At 37.6% G+C, this 23,017-nt stretch overlaps 2 protein-coding genes across 3 annotated transcripts; one reads left to right on the forward strand and one right to left on the reverse strand.

Annotated features, from left to right (window-relative positions):
• Positions 1–1,006: 1,006 nt before the first annotated feature.
• Positions 1,007–5,118, reverse strand: uchl1 (ubiquitin carboxyl-terminal esterase L1 (ubiquitin thiolesterase)). Its single transcript, XM_079337251.1, has 7 exons — positions 4,955–5,118; positions 4,217–4,358; positions 3,714–3,799; positions 2,746–2,793; positions 2,593–2,662; positions 2,449–2,507; positions 1,007–1,571 (listed from the first exon to the last, which is right to left on the reverse strand). The coding sequence occupies exons 1-7, from the start codon at positions 5,078–5,080 to the stop codon at positions 1,488–1,490; spliced, it is 615 nt and encodes a 204-aa protein (XP_079193377.1). The 5' UTR covers positions 5,081–5,118; the 3' UTR covers positions 1,007–1,487.
• Positions 5,119–10,616: 5,498 nt separating this feature from the next.
• Positions 10,617–20,502, forward strand: anxa5b (annexin A5b; the record flags this gene model as incomplete). 2 transcript variants are annotated; one of them, XM_079338092.1, is made up of 13 exons in its annotated part: positions 10,617–10,761; positions 11,012–11,055; positions 15,605–15,689; positions 16,011–16,105; positions 16,719–16,832; positions 16,970–17,060; positions 17,352–17,431; positions 17,540–17,590; positions 18,162–18,255; positions 18,342–18,437; positions 18,555–18,613; positions 19,945–20,067; positions 20,157–20,502. In XM_079338092.1, the coding sequence occupies 12 exons, from the start codon at positions 11,053–11,055 to the stop codon at positions 20,217–20,219; spliced, it is 954 nt and encodes a 317-aa protein (XP_079194218.1). In that variant the 3' UTR covers positions 20,220–20,502. The 2 variants fall into 2 exon arrangements, with proteins under 2 accessions (XP_079194218.1, XP_079194217.1); XM_079338091.1 differs by lacking the exons at positions 10,617–10,761; positions 11,012–11,055 and having other exon boundaries at positions 15,596–15,689.
• Positions 20,503–23,017: the final 2,515 nt, after the last annotated feature.

Consider the following 23,017-nt stretch of genomic DNA (forward strand, 5'->3'; position numbering starts at 1 on the left):
TTATATATATATATATATATATGACCTTTCACATAGGACTTTTTCACAACAATTAAAGTCTTTTGAAGATCAGTATATTACTGCATGTCTTACTGGGCCTGATCTTTTCACAACAGTGGAAAAAGATAATGATGGACAGACAATCTCTCAGCTCCTCGGTCACTCTACTCCTGTTTCAGACCCACAAAGCTGAACTGTAGCCAAGAACAGCGAGGATAAGCTTCAAGCTGTGAGAGCCTGAAGACATTAACAACTTTATCAGCTCATGTGACAAAAGCATGAATGGGTGTCGGCTAAAATTTACACTGCTGACTGGGGGAAGTCCAACAAGGAAATTGATTACTTGGGGTTAGAGCAAAAACCTGAAAGTTTAGGGTTGCAACTATTGTTTTAATGATTGATTATCCATCAATCTTTTTAGAGCAAAATGGGTCTGAGAGAGAATGTAGTACTTAAAAATATTGTTCAGATTGCTGTTTGGTCAGCAGCTTCAGAAATATAAAAATATAATTTAAAATAACTTAATATAAGGCAGATTAAAAGTTATTAGCAAATGGAGAACTCCAGCGTAACTAGTTACAAACACAATCACAGAAGGAGGCATGATAGTGTAATTGTTGCTTTATTGAATTCTGACGGCTGCATCACCAATAAAACTGAAGCAAAAATTTGGAAAAGTGCAGAAAGGTTATCGGCGTACAGCAATGACATACAGTACAATCGCACTGCACTGCACAACACCCAGTGTAGAGAAGCACTTCATCGTTGGTCCCTCATTTCAATTTTTTTTTTTCTTGCTGAAAAATAAAATTAACACCATTCATTTTAAACGTCAAATTTAACTTCTTTAAGAAAAGCAGTTTTTCCAAAGAAAGAGAGTGAAGTGCGAGAACACCACTCAAAAGCATATGTTAATGTTTTTAACCATATTTCAAAAATTCCTAGAGACACATTTGGACTGTTCTGAGGAACTTCCAAATGTGTATAAATTCAACCATACAGCAACTGAAGGCATTTAAAGGGGCCCATCCCTTTTTCTCTTTATTGGCACACAAGGTTTTAAGCAACTTTGTTTGACTTTAAATCAGAATGCACCAATGACAGCACACAAAAATAATTATAATAAAAAAAAGATGATGCCAAAAACACAAATGCACACAAGCCATAGTGAGATCTGGCCTTGTATTGTACAATTTTCACTGGTAAATGAGTACACATGAAAGGTTTAGACAAGCATGTCTTGGTTAGTGTCAGCAGAACAAAAGGCTTTGATGGTGCATTTGCGTTTGTGTGTGTGTAATGTGCAGAAGAATGCTTTGTTCATGATATGAGAGTACAGTGTGTGGAAACAACATGTGCCTTATAGTGCATAGTGTGTGCAGATGTGTGTTCTCACAGGTCATTATGGATGCTTACTGGTTGGGTTTGCCATTTAAATGCGGAGGGACATTTTGGTTTACAATTGTGTTTTGTCTTCTACTAATTATTTAACTTTGACAAAGTGCCACTGCAGAGAAGCGGACCTCTCCTTGCTCTCTCTCCATGAATCCACGGCACACTTTGGCTGCATCCTGAGAATAAACAAATAGAAGATACTATTAATTTATTTTCCTATATTTCAACACAAAGTCCTTTGTAACTACACTCTACATCTGCGGTTGGTTGCCACAGAGAATGAGCTTTGTTAAAGTGACTATCACACATTTATAATTTATAATCCCCAGAAGGGCTTGAAAAAATAATTAAAATAATCATTTAAGTATATTGGACTTTTTCTTAACCGAGGTTAAATTATCTCACATCTCAAGCTTGTTCTAGCTTAGAAATATCAGTATGAATATTTGCAAGAACAACAGCGTTTAGATACAATAAAATCAAATAATCCTCGCAACATGTTGCAATTTTATTACAAATGGTTATAGTGCCCTCTTGTGGTAGTTTAAAGAGCAGATGGAAATGGTCTGGAAGGGGATATAGCCTTCAGTGACTTAACCTAAACAAATAAGCAAATTGGGAATAAAGATATTTGTCTGATTTTTGTCATTATTTATTTTTGCAGTTTACATTGTTGATGATGAATGTTGCTAGTTTAGTACATGATAGGTCTGGTCCTGGAAAACAGCTTTGTTTCGGGTTTTTTTGGTAAAATATTGAAGCTCCGTTCCAAATTGTAATTCAGCGCTACAAGCCCTATTCAGACTGGCATTTCGAGGTGCATTTTTCAAGTTACTTGTATCTTAAAATGTATCCCCCCTCCTGATGCACTTAACTTTTCATAAATCCTTCTGGAGATTTGATAGCGTGCATTAGCCAAGTTTATTGATTAAACCAAGACTTTCAGGAACTGCCACTCCCTATTCTAGTGTGACACTATGACTCATCCCAGCTCTTGTTCATGGAGCAACTTGGCCCACAATCATATTTTACTAAATGTTAAATTTGACCTACCATTACAAATGCATCATCTTTGGTAGCTCCGTGCTTCACTGGTCCATTCATTTTCCCATCTTAAAAAACCCAAAACAAACAGTGTTAGGGATCCACAGAGTTAAAACATAAACATGAATACAAGTTGTAATATGGCAGTCTTACCAAACTCATACAGTTGTCCATTTATGTTGGCAAAGGCAATAAAATGGAAGTTGATTTTGTCGGCTTCCGGCTGTGCAGGTTGAGAATTGAGATTTAATGTTCAGCCAAATATTATCCAAAAAGTCTGCTAACAACGGTGGTTAGGTATCTTACCCTACACTGGCCCTGCTGAGCAACCTCATTGTGAGCGTCACGGATTGCCTGTACAAAAAAAAAAAAAATTCAGAAATTGTTTAATGTTCCATACAGATAAAAAGGTACTCTAAATTACGCACAGATAAAACCTTTTTACACAACCAAAAGACTAAGATGAAGGGGGAACACATAGATTGAGATTTTAGAGACAAAATTATTAAACATTCACATTTCATTGTTTTAATACCAAATACTTCATAAAGCAGTTATCAAGGTGCAGCTACAAGCTGTAAAGGTTTACTGGTGTATGGCGCCCCCTGGTGGGCAGAATTAAAAATGTAGGTTAAGCACTAGTAACTGAAATTCTAGAAACTTAACTGTTTGTTTTGGTTTTAAGTTTTTTAATCTAGAGTATTTCTTATTGATACGTTCCATCCAGCCAGCACCCTTAATCTATACAGCTTGTAGCGTTTGGGGTTGCACATGGAGCCGATCTCACCCTGGACTGTTTGCCAGTCAATCACAGGAATGACATATAGAGACAGACAACCAGCCACACCTACAGACAATTTAGAGTCACAAGTTGACCTAACGAGCATGTCTTTGGACTGTAGGAAGTAGGAGAGAACACACACATTCACGGGGCAAACATGCAAACTCCACACACAGAGGCTCTGTATGACAGGAATTTGAACCACAAACTTACTATTAAGTAAAAAAAACAAAAAAAAAAAACAAATTGCAGTTTTTATACTTTGTAAAGCCTTTTTGTAAGTAAACCAGGACTCCTATACATAGGTTAAAAAACATAAAAAGGAAACGTACTTCTGATCATTAGCCTATAGGCGATGAAATGTTAATGATACCATAAAACATTTAATCCTCAGCTGATCTGAACCTTAAATTATTACAGCTTTATATTCATTATTTATTTTAAACTAAGGAAACAAATAAAATATCTGCAAGCGCGTGTATGTTAATTTTACCTGGTTCTTCTCCAGAGCTTTGGCACGGTCTTCAGCAGACATGTTTGCCGTCTCATCGAGAAACTTTTTCAAGATGGAGCCACTATCTGAAAGAAGCACTCAGTTAATAAGAAACAAACATATTGTTTATATAAAAAAATTACACCAAGTGTAAACGTGCCACACAAAGTAACTGTATCAGCATTCATCATTAAATCATCACTTAATAATTGAGAATATAAGAGGACTTTTTGCCGTTTCCTGTAAAACTAAAAGAAAGTAGGTTTTGGGCTCATTCCATTTCAATTTCTTTGAAAAGTGACTGTAGAGTATGTGACAGTAACAGGCAGTGTTAATGTTGTTTTATTTATTAATATTATCATTATATAATAACAGTCTCTTGAATTGTATTGTAAATGTGACCCGTCATGGATCAGGGTTTGAATTCAACTGTACTGTCATGCATGCGTTAGGTGCTGTAATGCATTTGCTATAGTACCAGTGATCATTTTATAAGCACTTACCAAATGTCTGTTTGCTTTTGTTATTGGCCACAGCATGCAGCAGGGCAATGGTGCCACAGGAATTGACTCCCGTCTGCTTGAGGAAATAAGCGTCACAGTTTTCTACAACCTTGTCCGCCTGCTTCTGTCTAAAGGCCTCATGCTGTCACAGGGGCAGAAACACACACAGTGCAGTTATTTCCTCTGCCCATTAAAACATGGCTTATGTAACTTATTATGCAATTTGAAACATGTATAAAAAACACATCCAAACATTTCTTACAACACTGCCATTTTTAAAAACTTGCCAAAAAAAAAATCTGTTACAGGTCCCCCAACACTAGGAGCTCATGTTAAATCCAAACATTTCTTAGTTTTTAGCTTAAAATTTTTATTTGATCAGAAAAAAGGCAACATTTTGGGAAACTGTGATAGACATTTTTTTTAATTCCTTACATTTTGTTCATGAATTTACTAGAATAAATAAAAAAAATTAAAAAAAGATCTAAAGTGAAATAATTGTTGGTTGCAGGAGTTTTCTGTATAATGTGTATGCTATAATGAAATCATCATGTTGTGGAAAAAAAAAAAGTATGTGCTGATTCATCGCCTCAGTCCTATACCAGGCTCACACTGTTCTTCCCATCACGTAACATTACAGCCCCATGCCCTCCCTGCACCTAAGAATCACCCCACCCCAGACAGTCTGCATCACCCCTTCCAGGAAGTAGACTTCCACCACCCTCCACTTATTATTACCTGTTGTGTCAAAGGGAAGAGCAGCATCAAGGCGCAGCATGGTTTCGGGACAGTAGAGAGTTGCTCACCCTCCAGTCCCACCACATCCACAAAACGCCAGCCTTCACCCACGCCGAGGGAGCACATTAGCTAAAAACACACGTCGAGGGGAAAAAGAACAACATTACTTCATATAAGGCGGACTGTTTGTGAATCAGATGTAATATATATTGCATTCATAAAGTAGGCTACTCGTCCTGAGGGTGTTCAAAGATGCTGCGTTGTATTGGTCCAGCCTGACCACACCCTTCAGCCTAGACACCGGGCACAGCGCTTGGGAAGGATGCTGACGCTCATTATAATGATAAACGCTTCAGCTGGTTCAATTTCCTTTGTATATTTTTAACCATTTCTTAGACTACCGTCAACAATATCAGTAAAGCCTTTATCGACGCTGTGGTTGCTACATGAAGGCCTGGTTGCGATTTTGAACAAGCTCGCTAAAAAAACAACAACTTACCTAACAGATGAATCACTTCACATGTCGCCATATCTCAGTGTCTAACATGCACCACTCACCTTGTTCAACATCTGAAACGACATAAACAAAAAAACACAGGTGTTTGTTTCCTTTTCAATACGTGACCACGTTACAGAGTTAAGATAACAAAGTTGTTTCCCCACCTCGGGGTTGATCTCCATCGGGGTCCACTCCATCTTGGCAACGTTTCGCGGTTTTGATTCCGTGATCTCGACGGTGTCCAATCTCAATCAGTGTCTGCAGCTGTCAATAGAAGTCACAGCGCGCACCCACACTTTATCCTGCCGGTCATACCACTGAGACTGCAGACGGGGGGGTGGGTTCCCATCAAATAGCGGATGTTGCACACATTTCGTCTGCCTGCTGGAAATCACAAGAGTCATACAAACGCAAGGTTTCGCCTAATTAACGTTATGCTCACTAATACCATCATTCTTTAAGTCATAAAGCCTTTGAAAAAATATATTTAAATAAAATCCTCCCGCTAAGTAACTATGGGACCATTCTGGTCCAAACACTTTCTGGAAAGACAGGTATGACGTAGAAATCAAGCCACATCAACAATGACTTTAATTTTACTTGAGTAGACTATTCAAACAGCACATTTGGGTATTCTTTCACATGTTCTAAAATTAAGAGTATAAGTATTGCCTACTTAAGGTACATGGTGGGAATTCATTTCAATTGCAAAACATTCTGTAAATAAAGGACAAATTGGTGTAACTAACCAATAACTATTCTTAGTTTAAATGTTTTTGTGTTTAGGGATATGAAATCTTAAAGATCGTTTGATTTTTTTTCTCCCCTGAGACGGATTTTTATAGGGACAATTTATCTCGACAAACAAGTCAGTGTTTTCTGGAGAGTAGTAATGCAAGACAAGTTTATTTATTTAGCACATTTCAACAATAAGGCAATTCAAAGTGTTTCACACAAGACAATAGAAGCATCATGACAGAGGAAAGAAGAAGAAACATTAAAATTAAAAAAATAAAAATCACTGAATTTATTAAATCTTAAAATATGCCCAGGGAAAAATAATTCAAATAAAATTAATTTAAGGAACACTATAAAAAGAATTCAAACTTACATTGCAGAGTAAACGATTAAACTCTTTATTAAAATTGTTTAGTTAAAAGCAGCTGTAAACAGGTGTGTCTTTAACCTGGATTTAAAAGAGCTGAAAGTTTCTGCAGACCTGCAGTTTGTTCCAGATATAAGAAGCATAGAAAATGAATGCTGTTTCTCCATGTTTGGTTCTCACTCTGGGGAAAGACAGCAGACCTGATGAGCAATAACAAATGAACTAAGATGTTGCCATTACAGCATTGTATTTTAAAAGTGTTTGTTCAACTGTATAATGATGTCTTATAGTCTTTTTCCAATGTATAGTTCTTAATTCAAGATTCTTGCTTTTATAGTGTTCTTACTAGATGTACTGTTAAGTGTTAGGAGCCAAAATACCAAATGAAATGTCTTGTATGTGAAACCAATGCAGAGAGTACGTAAAAATAAAAACATCTTTTTAATAATGTACGTGAATTTTTTCAGCTAAACATCATACACCATAACACTATACAATATTTTCAAAATGCACTTGTATTTGTTCAGAGAGGACTGTGTAAGGCATTTTAAACAATAGTGAAGACAAATGCTACTGAATGAACAAGCCTGCAGAATTAGATCAATGTATGTGTGTGTGTGTGTGTGTGTGTGTGTGTGTGTGTGTGTGTGTGTGTGTGTGTGTGTGTGTTTGGGTTAAGACACAGAGAGAGAAAGAGAGAGGGTGTGGGTTGATGGGGTGGTGGGTCAATGTGATATTTGTAGGTGGCGATTGAGTCTTTTGTCGGTCCTGCTGTCTGTCTGTATGTTTTAATAAAATATTTAAGTGGCTAAAAGGAGAGAGAGAAGAGAAAAAAACAAGGCATTGGTCAGGAGAGCAGGAGAGTATGTGGTAGACAGAAGAAATAAGTCTCATCTTAACTTCATGACTTGTTTTGTTTTTCTGATCACACTGCGGATGTTACATCTCAAACCACTAACTAATTTAGATGCTCATTTGCATTTGATATAAGGCTACATCCTAAAGATCGAAAAAAAACTACCATCAGACGGGCCTCTATCATCAAAATCTTCATTCAAGAAGAAACTTGATTGCTGTCTTCAAGCTCAGGGAATACAGAGATACAGAGATCCAGCTGTGGACAACTGAAAATACAACGACTCATTGGAATTTATTTTTCTCTCCTTGCTGCCAAAACAAGGATCGATAACATCTCTTTTTACATTTGACTCCCGCCTTCTGTGAGCAGGAACATGCCTAATCCTGCACAGTTTGTGGAGGTGAAAGGTGTACCTCCTTTACCTGCAGGATGGGGATGGAGCACGGCGGTGTACTTTATTCTCTTTGTGTCACTCAGCATGCTGTTAGCTCTGTTCCTGCGGTTCTTACTTCAACAATCACATTGCTACAGATACAGAAGGTGAAGATTCACTATGACCAATACCTACTATCTAAAATAACTGCAAGCATGTGTCTATTGTGCAAAACGTGTGTGGTGAACTCTGTGATATTTGAAATGCTGTGATGTTGGAAATCAGCGTAAACAATTGATGAACATGAGAACAATGTTTTTGAGGCAGGTTTGCTGTTTTCATTAATAGTTCCTCTGTGTATGTGAGCACTTTCAATGTATTCCTAACCCAATTTTGAGACATATTGGCTGCTTTGACGTGGTTTCTATGCTATATGTTGTTCCCAATCTAGGAAAAAAGGGAAAAATGTAAATCAAACATACCTGAACAATAGAAGTTAGAAATATAAGCATGAGGAAATTATAGTCAGTAATATTGTGAAATATAATACATCTAACATATAAACAGGTAGTTGTGTTCATTTGCAAATATGTTTATGTGCAAAAAAAATGTATGTTGAAAATGCACAAGTATCAGTTGTCCCTGTGCAAATATCAAAACTGATTGTTCTCTTGATATATTTCATATCTGTGTTTGATTGTTCCCTATATATGTTCTTGAAACTGTGTTGGTCAAATGTTGGCTCTAAAAAATATAATGAATGAACATCATTTTCTCTATTTATTCCAATTTTTAAAGCTAAATTTATTGTTGGCAATGGCTCCAAAAAAATGTTCAAACTTAGTTCAAAACTGTAAAATAATACATGTATAAGCTTTTTTAGGAAATTCAACTGCATTTCACATCCTTTACCAGCAGATGGCCAACATGGAGATAAATTAATTATTGCCAAATTAGTTAAGCATGAAGCCTATGACCTACACTGTGAAACTGTGACCTACAAGTCTGAAACAGAGCATATGATATGAGAATTGCACTTCATAGATCAGGTAAACAAAAGTGAAAACAAAAACAGAGTAGGAAAATCCGATTGCTGCTTTTGCCTCTCTCTCTTAAAATGTTCAGGCATTATCACAGAAAATGTTTCACTGCTGCTGCTCGTTGACAAATACTTGAATGTTTGGATGTATTGGGCACCTACATACCTGTCTTTTGTTAGACTACAGTTTTCATGTTTAGACTTTACACACAAAAATTGCTGTTACTATTGTTTATTCTTTCAATATAAAAGATTATGTATCAATCTTAAATGGTTGTTTTGTGATCATTTTTTAAAGAATAAGTTCAGAAGCTAAAACTGTATGTATTTTACAACAACATACCAAAATACTCTTCTTATCTCTCGCTCTTTAAGTTTCTTTGTTAGAATCAATCTTTAGTTGAAGTGTACTTTACTTGGTGATCGATTAACATTGCATGAAGATGCCATACATTCCAATGAAAAGCACTTATAGCTCGCATGATACCCATCAAATCCAATTTCTAAGATAAGGATCTTCATTCAGATAAACTCCATAGTAATGAATCAGTTTAAGTGTCAGCCTCCACCTGATGTATTCCAGCCTGATCTAATTTTCTAAGTTCCCATCAGACATTGGTAATTATCTCTTTAATTATCTGTAATCCTTATTCTGGCATTAAAATTGGTTGCATCACACAGCAGACTTACAGAGTTAAAATTAAAACTCTTAATTTCAGTTCATTCAAAAATATTATTGAATAGAAAACATTATAATAGAAAACTTGTGTTAGATCATGCAGAATTTAAAACTGTATTTTTTCCCATATTGGATTATGTTTATGGATGCATTAATATGACATCATAAAGATGTTGCAGTAAAAGTAAAGTGTCTCACTTATTAGCTTGGCATTCACAGTATGATCTTTGTACATTGTCTTTAACTTGTGGGTGTGAGTGCCGTGTAAACAGACTCTCCTCCTGTGTGTCAGCTCATTGTTAGCTTGCCCTTAAAGCTGCACTGATCAATATTTTAATGTTAACGGGGGATCAAATGACAATGTGTTATGTTTAAGAAGTCACGAAACCACAGATAAGAACACTCCATTCAACATCTCCACATTCTCTTAGCTCTATATCTTCTCATTTGATTTCTATGGCGTAAGAGAAACCTATGATTGAGGAACAAATGCTAGTATGCTACATGTCTTTGTTTTACATGAGCTTTGTCTCCTCAGAGCGGGTCTTACAGTTCTCTGGGAAAGATCCTCATGTTACTTGACTGTGTATAGGTAAACAGCCATTCTTTTAAGTAATACAATAATGAAACCTCTGATAACTCCCTGAATTTAACACAAACAAAGACAACATGATAGACTGATCCCTTCCACACTGACAAAGTCCATCAGGGTGTTTACATAACTGGCCAGACTAAAATGTCTAAACCTCAGCGTAGTTAAAACCACATAATCCTTTCTACAACATTTTAGCAGTAAACTCTTCCTTTTTACTGATGGTTGCAGAGAGAAAAAATGCCTGCCCTTTCTCTCTTTGCCATTGACACTCTTAACTTTTCTTTACATATAATATTCACCTTTCCCCAAAAGAACATCATCACGTCAATACCTTGTTTGAAGAGAGACTACTGCATGTTTGTTGCCATCAATCCTAGAATGAGATAAGATTAAGATAAGATTAAAATCTTCCACAAAACAACAACAAAAAAGATTTTTCATACCTGAAATGCTATTTCCCAGAATGCTTCAGGAAAGGGGCTTTACCCTACGTCACGTGCCTACCAGGGTGTGTCCTACACACGCGCGCCCGCATTCTCACGCGCACACCGGAGAGTATTTCTGAGCGGATTTTCTGTTGCTCGTCCTTCTTTTCTTCCTCCTTTCTGTCTCCGCCTGATCTGCAAACCGAGCTCCATCTGACAGCTGCTTGTCTGCGGTAAGTTTCCTTTACTCTATGGCTTACACTTTCAAGAAACTGTTGAGCAGCATCCGTCAGATGAGACAGAACAAGCGGGTTCTACCTGAGCTCTTTGAGGCGACACGTCTGCGATAGGATAGAGGAAGAGTTGACCGCTACCGCTAGACCAGGGTCACATACAGTCAGGCACTGTATAAAATAAGAATACGTTTATAGCAGATGTCTTACATTAAAACGTCTGGTTTTGCGTTTTTTCTCTATTCAACAGACTTTTGTTCCAATCGCTGAAAAACTTCCGAGACTGTCAAAATGGTGAGTACTCTACATTTTGTTTCGCAATATTTTTTTCCCCAAGCTGTCAAACGAAAGAAAGAACTTATTAAGATGAAACCGATGGCTAAAAAAAAGTAATTGTCCGTGAAGTCCGTTATTTATGCAAATGTATGAGTCATAATAAATAGTATCTGAACTGAAAGACCACGCCCACATTTTTCCATTATAGGCTAACTTTAAGCGTAGCTGTGAAGAAGTTAAACTAACTAAAGGCAAGCTCACTATTTCTTGCAATATTGTTTAAAACGAATTAAAGACTGTTTAGATGTAGATGTATCATTGAAGCCAAATATCTTTTCCGTATAGCAGAACATGTGAAGATTGAAGATAATGAAAAACGTTCACATACAGTTGTTTCTATAGTAAGGTGAACTGAAAGATGGTGATATTCAAATGAAACTTCAACTGACGTTACTTTAAGTGCTTCTGCTGTGGACATGTTTGTGTGGAGCTGAAGAGGTTTCATTTTGGGAAGTTAGGGAAGTTTAGTGTATGAGTCATGTGGGCTCTGGTCCATTCGGGTGGGACTCTCCTCCGTGTGTGTGTGTGTGTGTGTGTGTGTGTAGATGTGTGTGTGTGTGTGTGTGTGTGTGTGTGTGTTTTATACTCATATCCACGTCTAGTCTGTAGTTTAAAGCGGCCCTCCCTCTCTTAAAGGGGAATCTGTTCTCTTCCTGTTTGTCAGAGTGGAGTAATAAATACTATTATATTTATGATGATGAGTTTGTTGTAAGGATTTAAACCTCACGTCTTTTTAGTATGAACTCTTTTAGGTCTTCTTAGGGTACACTGTTAGTTTAAGAAAGAAGGTAAAACTGTCGCTCATTGATGTTTTTCGGTTTAAGCCGTTAAAAGAATTAAACCAGAAATAATTAGATCATGCCAACAAGAAAATGTGTTTATTTTTTCAAAGCCCAATAAAACCGATTCTGTCATAGACTGTAAAGTTGTTCACAAAATGATGAAATACACATGAAGTCACACCCTTGTAGGCTATTGAAAGATGGGAACTGCACTTTACTTGAAGTCAATCCAAAATACTCATGATTGAAAACTTTGGCATTTTATCCATGTTGATTTTCTGTACAAAGTTCTCAAATAATTATTTACTACAGTTGCGTAAGGACTTGTTAGGACACGTTTTGAGAAACTCAACTGTAAAGAGGATTGTAGTCAGTCTCGTGAATGAGCATTTGTTTTACAAATACTGGCGTGAATGGACCAAGCACCCTTGCTCTCCCAAAAAAATTCTAAACACACCCCAAATAATGAGTTGTTTGTTTTTCTTGTGATATTTCCTGAGTTAAAATGATTGATCAGTCCTCCTTTTTTTAAAGCTTGATTGAGAGCATCTTGTTCCTTTATGTAGATAGTAGAGTGGACAGAGTAGGAAAGCAGAGAGAGAATGTTTAAAGACATGTTGGAAAGGAGCCCAAGCTGCATGCTTGGATCAAATCAGCTGAACTGGGGTGCTGGTGGAACAGTAATTAGTGTGCACATCCCATGTGGAGGCTATATGATAGTCTCCCAGGTGAGTGCCCCGGGTTTGAATCCGACCTGTGGCTCCTTTCCCGCATTTCATCTCTCTCTCGATCTCTCTCTCAGACTCAGACTCTGTCCTACATCTTCACGAAAGGCCCAAAATAAATCTTAAAAAAGAGTGTGTTGAACTATTTGTCTTGGACTTTCTCTAATGGTCTCCTAATCGCTGATTTTAAAGATGAGTTTTATTCTCTGGAGAAGAAAAGTGTTTTCTATTTATTTATTTTCTTCGATTCTGTTTTTGGCGTCTGGCATTTTTGTGGTAAGACAGCTGAAGAGAGACAGAACCTGTGGGGAGAGAGAGTGGGAGATGACTTGGGCTAAATGGCAGGAGGAGCTGGAGTCAAACCTGCGCGCAGTGCGATGAGGACTACAGCCTGTGTATATGGGACGCCTGTTCCACCAGCTGAGCTGTGCTTTATATTCCTGTCTTAACATTTTAAAACCCTCCTCATAGTTTTTTAACCGTTACTGTTTTACTGAACACAACATGTCATTGACTCACTTGAGGTGGTTTATATCGGAGTTGTTAGTCACAGAGTGACTTCACATATGCATAACTGTGTAAATGTTGAATTCTTTCTTATTTACATTTGTATCCCATTTAGTTCACTTCTCCCTCATGCCATTCTGTAATAAGAGATTCCATGATGTGTTATGATGTTTATGTTAGCTGTCCTCGGGGACGGGGCGGGGCTCTGCCTTCTTGTTGCTTAGTCTCTGATATCCATCTCTTCTGCTATGTATATATGTGAAGTACAGACTGAAATATGAGCTCAGTATCCCCCTAGATCTGTTTTAGAAGAGGGATGCAAATATTTATAATGATGTCTGTATTTTTTTCATTGTCAAAAGTGCATCTACCCCTTCCCAAATCTGTACTCATCACAGACCGAACTTTACTCAAACAGCTTACAGAGGGGTAACCTTTGGTTTCTCAGCAGTCACAACAGTCATGATTAAAGTAGAATAAACGTGGTGGGGAAGTGAGAGAGAGAAAACATACATTGTCCCTTAAGCTTTATTGTGGAATCTGTAAACGAAACACATTATGCTAAAACATTATGACATTAAAAGTTCAGTTAGCAGTAAAACACACTATGAGACAGCATGATAAGGAGCTTCTCCTTTTACAACTGTGACTGCATCGATTATATGGCGCTCCATTGTTACTAAATGCAAAGATAAGACTTGTGTGGTGCCACTGTCCATGCTCTCTGAAGCACAGATAGCAGCTGTGACAGTCTCTGTTTACATATGGCGGGTCAACATACCTCCGTCACAACCTACCCTCAGGTCATGTCTGAACTCGCTCGATAGTACCAAAGTTATCACTGCATGGTTATAAGCGCTAACCCAGCTCCTTACATTCCACTGATCTGTTCTGCATTGTGTTGAGTCGTCGTCTAAATATCTTCCTGTCCTCCACCCGCTCTCTGGTTAGCTTGTGTTTAGCTTGTGCTGCTGAGTGTGTTTTATGAAAATGGAAAACTCGTGGGCACTTTGGCTTTCCTTTCTGCAGAGAGAGAGAGAGAGAGAGAGAGAGAGAGAGAGAGAGAGAGACAGAATCCTGGTTGTCCCGGTTGTTTGGACAGCCCACTTTTTTTTTCTTTTTCTTTTTTTTTTTCCCTGCCAGATTTTCAGAGTCAGGATTCTTGAGACATTCCCCTGGTTTACCACTTTAAACATCTCTCTCCCTGAAACAAGAAGTGAGTCAAGCGATCACTTGGCTATTTCATTGTCAAGTGTCACAGTTTGAGGGAGTTTCTGAAATAAGTGCATCGTTGTTACAGAGAGAAGCACTTTCTCTTCAGTAGATCATAAAGCTTAAAGTATGTTTTTCCAGTCTTTTGCACTCCTCCAGCCGTCACTGAGCTAAAGTCTGTACTTCTGAAATACTTTTCAGGTTATCAACATCACTTATGTGTGTTTTCATTTTCCTTTATACATCATATGTGAACAGCATAAGTTCATGTGAGACTCAGTTAGTAGGTAAAACAATGATGGAGGAACATGCTGGATATGAAACAGGACTGCATGAACTGAGTGGTTTTAATGTGAGAGCTTGTGTCCACATCTGCATGTGTTTCCAGCAGCTGGAAGTCATTAAGTTCATGAAAGTATTTGATGAGTGTCTGCTCAGCTACAGTGTTTAATATCCATTTAAGCATATATGTAGAGATGTTCTGGTTTAATATAAAGAAGGATTTGATGATTATTTCTACAAGATATCTGGGATTACACATCAAGACATCTGAGATTATATGTACAGTGTGTGTGTATGTGTGTGTGTGTGTGTATGCCTGAAACAAACTGATTTAGTTTGATCTACTATGCAGCAACTGATAAGAAACCATAGACAGCAGAACGTTCCTCTTCTTCTAAAGTATCCACTAGTTGTGGGACTAATGTATCCACCCTTAAGTTATGTTTTCTAATTTATAGTGATGTCCACAGAGTGACTTCTTCTCATGAATAGTATAGGATCAACAAAAAGATCAAAGAACAATGAGCAATGAAAAAAGGGAGGGCATAGTAATGTAAAGGGAATGTTCTGTGCATTATAATTTAGTAAACGTATATCTGTGTATTTTTTAGTTCGCTACATTTGAATGTGTTTGTTGCCAGTTTGGAGGGATTGAGAAGACGGACAGACAAGACCTCTTATTGATAATATATTGATACGTTTATGTGAAAGGATACATACATTGAAATTGATAAACATAGAATATAGTATGTAAAAAAAAAAAAAAAAAAAGAGCAAGAATGATAACAGTGTGCACTTGTGAGTCTATATAGTGTTAGGTTCTTGTATATTGGGTTCTGTCTGTAATATTTTGACCTGTATTTTCTTTTTCTTTTCGTGGATAGAACTTTTAAATGTATTTCAAATTTACAGAAAAAAGTTCAGTGTTTCAGGAGAAGTACGAGAAAGAAAAGGTTCCTTCTTATTAACCCTCGCCTCTCCACCTGTCCTATGTTGCAGGCCAGCAGAGGAACTGTGAAACCCAGTTTGAACTTCAATGCCACCTCAGACGCTGAGGCGCTCTACAAGGCCATGAAAGGGCTCGGTAAGATGTTTGATGTTTCTGTGTACTATGAACGTGTAATGTGATATGTTAGAGGCGTGTTAGTCGCTACTACAACCCAAACACACCGACGAGAGAGTGTTTTATGGGGAGTTCCTATCTGTTAAATGTCGTAATCACCCAGGAAGCTGTGAGTCATAGAACCACGAGGAACACTGTGAGCAAAAACTCATCTGCTGACCTCAATTGAAGGCTGTAATTATGTGGTTACAAAAAAAGTATTACCAACAGTTCAAGTAGACACATAGCATGTGAAGAAACTTGTCCTGCTTGGTTTGATCATCATGCTGCTTGTTTCCATAGGGACCGACGAGGACGCCATCTTGCAGCTGTTGACTGCGCGCAGCAATGCTCAGAGGCAGGAGATCAAGAAGGCCTACAAAACTCTGTTTGGAAAGGTTGGATTACCTTTGACAGCTGTTAAACACATGATCGTACATAAAGAGAGCTCCGACTTATTGTAACTAAGGTAGCTAAAAGATCATTCTGTTAATGAAATGGGGAAAGTGTAAACCACAGCTAGCATCCATTTAGCCAAGCTGAAGTGTGCATACAAGCCAAGTTAACTTTAAATAAGCTAACTGACTGTATATATATTTATATATGTATATATACTGTACTGTACTGTGTCTGAAGACATAGTTATGTCTTCAGAATAGGGTTAGGGTTCTCAATAGGTTTGGGAAGCTCTTTCAGGGAAACAAGGGACTTAACCACCAAGTTATCCAGCTCTACTCTATTTGCAATGAGAATCTTAAAAGCTCAAACCATGCGTACTTTTATGCCTCTGCACAATCATACTGAGGCCTATAAACCCAACGACCTTATGCACAGCTTCAAAAGTCCAACATGACACGGTCAAATCGGTTACCATGCAGGACAAATCACTGGCAGAAAATCCTAATATGTGACATGACAAGATCACATACCGTAGAAAAAACTATCTGGTAGAGTTGCATCACACTCGCACACAATTTTCACATAAAGTACATTATGTTTTTTTCTTGACAGGATCTGATAGACAACCTGAAGGGGGAGCTGGGTGGAAAATTTGAGTCTCTGATTGTGGGTCTGATGACTCCACCCCTTGCTTATGACATGACCTTACTCCGCAATGCCATCAAGGTATGAACCGCAGCTGACAGATATAGGATGTTATAAGATGTTAAGGACTGAAGATTTCAGGTTTATTTGTATGCTTCAAGTTTTAGCCGTCAAAAAAAAAGCTCATTTCGTCTGGCATTTCCCCCTTTGACCTCTAGGGGGCAGGAACAGATGAGAAGGTTCTGGTGGAGATTCTTGCCTCCAGAACCCCTCAGCAGGTGAAGGAAATCATTGCTGCTTATAGACAAGGTAACAACACACGCACACACACACACGCACAGACACGCACACAACATACACACCTACACACCTGTGGCACACACAATGCCAGTGATTTAATTAAAAAAACCCCAGTGTATTTAATATTTATTGGCTCATTTAAACATAGAAGTGCATGCAAACAAGCAACATGTAAAGCACAGTAGACTTAAAATACGACAGGCTTAGTTTTTGTTAGTAACTGAAAATAAAATGTATTTTTGAAAGATATTTATTATATAAATGATTCTAAAAAGTGACTCTTTTTAAAATGTTTTTAAGAGTATGATGACAACCTGGAAGAGGACGTATCAGGAGACACTTCTGGTCACTTCAAGAGACTTCTGGTTATTCTGCTGCAGGTAAAACTCCTCTCCTTTCCTCTTTCTTCTCTCCTTCTCTCCTTTCCTCTTCTCCGTCCTTATCTCCTCCTCTCTTTCATCTGATGGGAATGTCTTGTCTCTCCTCAGGCAAACAAGCAGACTGGGATCCAGCAAGAGAACATCGAGAGTGACGCTCAGGTGAGTCAGCTGTTTAGCAGTAAATGTTTCTGCTCCTCACCCTCAATGATGTCTTTGTGTTTCTGTCTGAAATGTGTGACTATCACATGTGTTTGTGGTGAAAAAACTCAATTCTGGCCTGTTTGTGTGTTTTTGAGGTGTGGCTGGAAGCTTGAATTGTTGATTTGCAATGGTATTATGGTGCCATCTAGTGGAGGGAGTGGGTAACAATACCTCCACTAGATGGCATCTTGGTTTTCTTGGAAAGGCAGGTTTTGAAAAAAAGTCTGGTTTGTGTCAACTATTTTTCTGAAAATGTCATAAATACTTAAGCAGAACTGTATATATCAACTGGTCAAATGGAATCAAGTTATTATTTTATAATCTTATACAACCAGATAACTGTCTGATTAAACAATAGTGGTACAAAGTCATAAAAGATTCATATGATTTGCTTCATATTGTAACTATAATTACTATGCTTTACTTTTGACCTCTGTCAAGAAAATTCACTTTGACATAAAATTGTTAGAAAGCTCCTTTCAGTTTGTTTTCCATGTGTGATGTGAACCTTGTGTTTCTCATGTTTCAGGCCCTCTTCAAGGCCGGGGAGGAGAAGTTTGGCACCGACGAACAATCGTTTGTTACCATCCTTGGAAACCGGAGTGCAGAACATCTCAGGCAAGGTTTGTCTTTGGAATAAAAGAACGTCAAAAACTTCTTTTACAGTTTCACTAGATAGCCAGCCTCATTGTGAACTGTCTGTTGTCAGTATTTACGGCCTACATGAAGATGTCTGGATATGAGATGGAGGAGAGCATCAAGAGGGAAACTTCCGGAGGCCTGAGAGATCTGCTTCTCGCCGTTGGTATGAAACTCCTCTAGACCTGTTCTTTCATTAGAAACCTCTCAGGGAGTTTTGATATTTCATGTTTTATAATGGCACATTCTCAATTGTCACCTGCTATTTCTTTATCTTTTAAAGTCAAGTGTGCCAGGAGCATTCCAGCATATTTTGCTGAGACCCTCTACTATGCAATGAAGGTAAGAAATCTATTTCTATCGACGATCTGTTTAAATAATCCTATGTTTAACCAATGCATAATGTCTGTGTATAAAGTGATTGTAGGGTCTGAATATTCCGAAACATTAACAGTAAGAAAGCTTACATCAATTTTAAGGCTTTCAGTTGTGGAAGTTTTTAAAGGAATAGGGAAGGTGTTTCTCCACACTTCCTCCTAATGTGTGTTTCATTTTCACATGTGTTAGTTTATAGTTTTGGTTCATTCGTATAGGATCCAGACTGTCTCTTTGATGGAAATATAGTCAATGTGTTTCATGGAAAACAACAGAGTCTTGATTTGGGATTCATAATGAATTCATATTTAGTTAAAAGCGACTCTTAACAGTTCAAAGTCTGGCGTCAGTGCCTTGGCAATCTTGTCTTTTGAAGCCATTTTAACTATAGCATCTGGCTGTTGGAAACAACCAACCTTATTCAAAGTGACCACACCCTAATATAGGCACTATTTCAGCTCTGAATAAAATACTGTTTCACATAAAATTCATCCCCATACAGTCGTCACTAATGGAGACCTTTGTTAGAGGTAAACGTGTTTATTTTGGCTTAAGTTCTGCATTTTAATAAGGAGAACTGTAAGTAGTATTTGGCTGCTTTTGGTGCCAGCCTCTAGTGGCCAATTAAGGAACAACAGGTTTTTGCATTTTGTAGCCAGCGGTTGCCCAGTATTACATAAAGTATGAGTATTAATACTGTTCCATTATTGCTGAATATTCTAAATTAATTATATAAAGGGGATGGGACTTAAAGGCAGGGTTGGTAATTTTTAAAAAACTAGTATGATTATAAAGTAGCATCCTCTCCAGTCTCCGTATTTACTCACCGCCTTCCCTCTGTGCTCCCTTATAAACCACACCCCTCACTTACATGCACTAGCGCCATTGGTCCAGAAGCAGGTTTTAGCCCATGCTTTGAGTATGGGGTAGAGAGCTAGCAGGGAGACAGGGAGGTTTGATTGGTTTGTTAAATGTGTACCGAGTGCCGTCATTGGTCGAAATTTTGCCAGAGATAACAGATTTTTTTTTCTTTTTCAGAGCACACAAATTAATTACTATTAGGACCTATAGACAATTTCAACCAAAATCTTAAAAAGTATATCTGGAAAAAATTACCCATTCTGCCTTTAAGTGTTTCATTCACAAATGTGGAGCCAACATTTTGCTGTTCATCAAAATACCCTCTTTTTTATATTTGGAGATATGTTGAATCTTTCTACGAGCCTTGTGTCTTAAATAATGACCATAATGGCAAAATTGCAATGCATATTTATGTTGCACATTTATCTCACCATTAGGGAGCTGGAACTGATGACAACACCCTGATCAGAGTGATGGTGTCTCGCAGTGAGGTGGACATGATGGACATCAGAACTGAGTTCAGGAGGATGTTTGCCTGCTCTCTGTTTTCCATGATCAAGGTACACACAAAAATCCACTGCATTTTACGAATAAAAAAAGAAATGTATGTAAGTTGCCAAATAAATCCTTTGTTTGTTTTGTTTTACAGGGAGATACCGGCGGTGACTACCGAAAGGCTTTACTGTTGCTCTGTGGTGGAGATGATGCGTAACCATTGCAACAGGAACCATGCCTGAAGTGTCTCTTCTATAAAACTATCTTGTTTTACAAAGATGGCTTTTTAAACTTTGACCCCAAATAATGTCTTTGAAGGGTAGCTAACATTTTGTTCATGTCCACATTATTGCAGTTTTTTGCTGACTTACAACTTCAATATTTGACATATTATATCATTAATGTACAATGCTAAAGTATCACAACCCAGATCTTTTGTTTGCACTTTGTATGGCAGAAACAATACATGCAATAATAAACATTTCAGAAGATGAAGTACAGTTTTTCATGTCTCGACTCTGCTCAGTACCTATCTTTAACCGCCTGGCTGTTAGTGTCTGTATAACATGCACTGGCTACTAAGAGCCACTAGATGGAGATAGAGCAGCTTTAACAGGAGTTCAGTTGTAGAGTTCTGAAAAGCTTAAAATGCACTTTCAAATCATGTCTTCATTTTTGCACATAAAAAAGGAAGGAAAAACAAAAAAGTTTTTTTATTTTTTTCCAAGAGTCCATTCACCAAAATGAAACTAAACTATTTTAGACACACTTTACTTAAGACTACATATAACGAGAATTGTTAATTTAAAAAAATCACTTTTTGAAAGAGCATATTTTTTAACAAAGGTAAAGTGCCCAAAGATACTTAAAAACCATTCGTGTATGTGGCACTTAAATTCTGAAACTTCACATATGAAGCCTTCACTGCTGCGTGTCTTCACATTTTGTGGAATAAGAGGCGGTGTTGGTGGTGAGTGTCCGTAATAAAACAAAGCAAGATTATTTTTCCTCATCTCAACATCATAGCAAATGAAATTACCTTAAATATATTAAAGAGTACAGAAATAAATTAAACACATGCAACTAAGAAAAGGATTTTAAAAAGAACAAAGTTGTGTCGAAGTTAAATAAACTTTTTATTTTTTCTTTAAAAAGCTATTTAATACTATCACTTTGTCTAGAGGATTAAAAAAACACTCGGGTAACAGTTCCCATAAAAGCACATCCATAAGACAATGCAAAGAGGCTAAAGAGCTTGCCAGTGTGACCTGCTCAGGCTGGTTGTTTCAGAAAGTCGGGTCCCTGACAGAGCAGACTGGCGCTCTCGTCAAAGATGACTCAAAGACTTGTTGGAAGTAATATGTTGGGTCTGACAGCCCAAAGGAGTCGCTACTTTTGCTGGGCCAGAGCCAATAACTATTACTACTGTTTTTTCAAGGATTAGCAGTAGGAAATTCTGAGCCATCTGGTATTTGAAGTCTCGGATGCAGTTTTTTGGTGTGTTAAGATGGTTAAAATTATTGGGACTAAAAGACAGGTATACAGAGTATCATCGGCATATTAATGGAAACTCCTGTGGATATGTCCCAGGGGTAGACTATAGAGGGAGAAGAGAAGAGGTCAGAGGACAGACCCTGGGTGACAAGTCAGCTTTACACATGATGGTATTTTAGATCGAACCAATCCAGTGTTTCAGACATTTCAATATGATTGACTGTATAAAAGACAGCACTCAAATCTAAAATAACTAAAACAGAAAATTTGCCAGCATCAGCATCTTAACAACCAAGGAGGGCTGTCTCTGTGCCATGCCTAGCTCCAAACCCAGACTAAAATTACACAAACAGCTCTTTTAATAAAAAGAAATCAATGATTTTCAAGACCCTTGGAAAGAAAAGGCAGTTTTGAAATTGGTCAACAGTTGTTTAGAGAGTCAATAAGCCTAGTTCTGAAGAGCAGAGAAACAGGATATGGATTAATAATTTATGGATGAGCATCTGCTTAGGGCTAGGGCAGATTTTCACATTGTTATTTGTGTGTGTGTGTTGGGTTGAAAGAGGGGTCATCCCAGGTTCTTGTTATTTCTCTTATTGTTTGACGGAGGCTGTGGCCGTTGATTGTTGCCATAGAAACGAGCAGCCAATAACACAGTCTGAACAGCAGGGTGTGGGGTCAGGCCACCTCGAGCCACAGGAAGAACAATACCTCCAGCTCCTCCCACTACACTGCCTTGCATGTTTTTGGGTGTCTGTGGGTGGGCATGTGTCGGCTCAGCTTTGTAGGTCACATCTGAGGTACTTAGTGTACTACTGAGTCGTGTTCTGATGTTTTTCCTTTTTAGCCCTCTTGAAATCCAGCCCCTCCTCTTCTTCACCATCATGCACACTGCACCTCACAGCAGCTCAAGTTTAAATTGCCAGTTGATTTCCAGTCAGGCTACCATAAAAAAAGTTTAAAAAAAAAAAAAAAAAGTTCCCTTAAAGTAGCAAAACTGGAAATATAAGGGCTGCTAATTTCCTGGTTTTAAGTTAAATTTAAAACAAAATAAAGTTTTTTTAAAAAAAAATTCTGAGTCTCAATTTGCAACAGAGGGAAATTGAAGAAAGATGAATGAGACATTTTGTTCACATTCCTGTTCCACTGATACAGTATGTCCACTTATTTATTGATCAACCAGTTCAAAGTTAACATCAGTACTGATAGTTTAACAAAAAATGTAATGACTTAGACAAAAAGACACATTTTTTGTACTCTTATGGATTTCTAGTTCTGCCACTTTACATTCTTTCCCCTACATTTATTTAATATTATTTGACTGGATATTTTTGGTTGATATTTCTGGTTCAGATATGATAAAAATAAACAGAGATCCAACTATTGAAACATAAATCAACTTCCTGTATAAAAGACTGAGACTAGTCCTACATTTCTCTGCTCATTTCTGACAAAAAAAATCTGTCGCCATAAGAGCAACCCTGTGGTAGAAGTCTTACAAATCCATTGCTCTCAAATTTC

Source organism: Symphodus melops (assembly GCF_947650265.1).
Source record: "Symphodus melops genome assembly, chromosome: 2".
In the NCBI taxonomy this organism is placed as follows: Eukaryota; Metazoa; Chordata; class Actinopteri; order Labriformes; family Labridae; genus Symphodus; species Symphodus melops.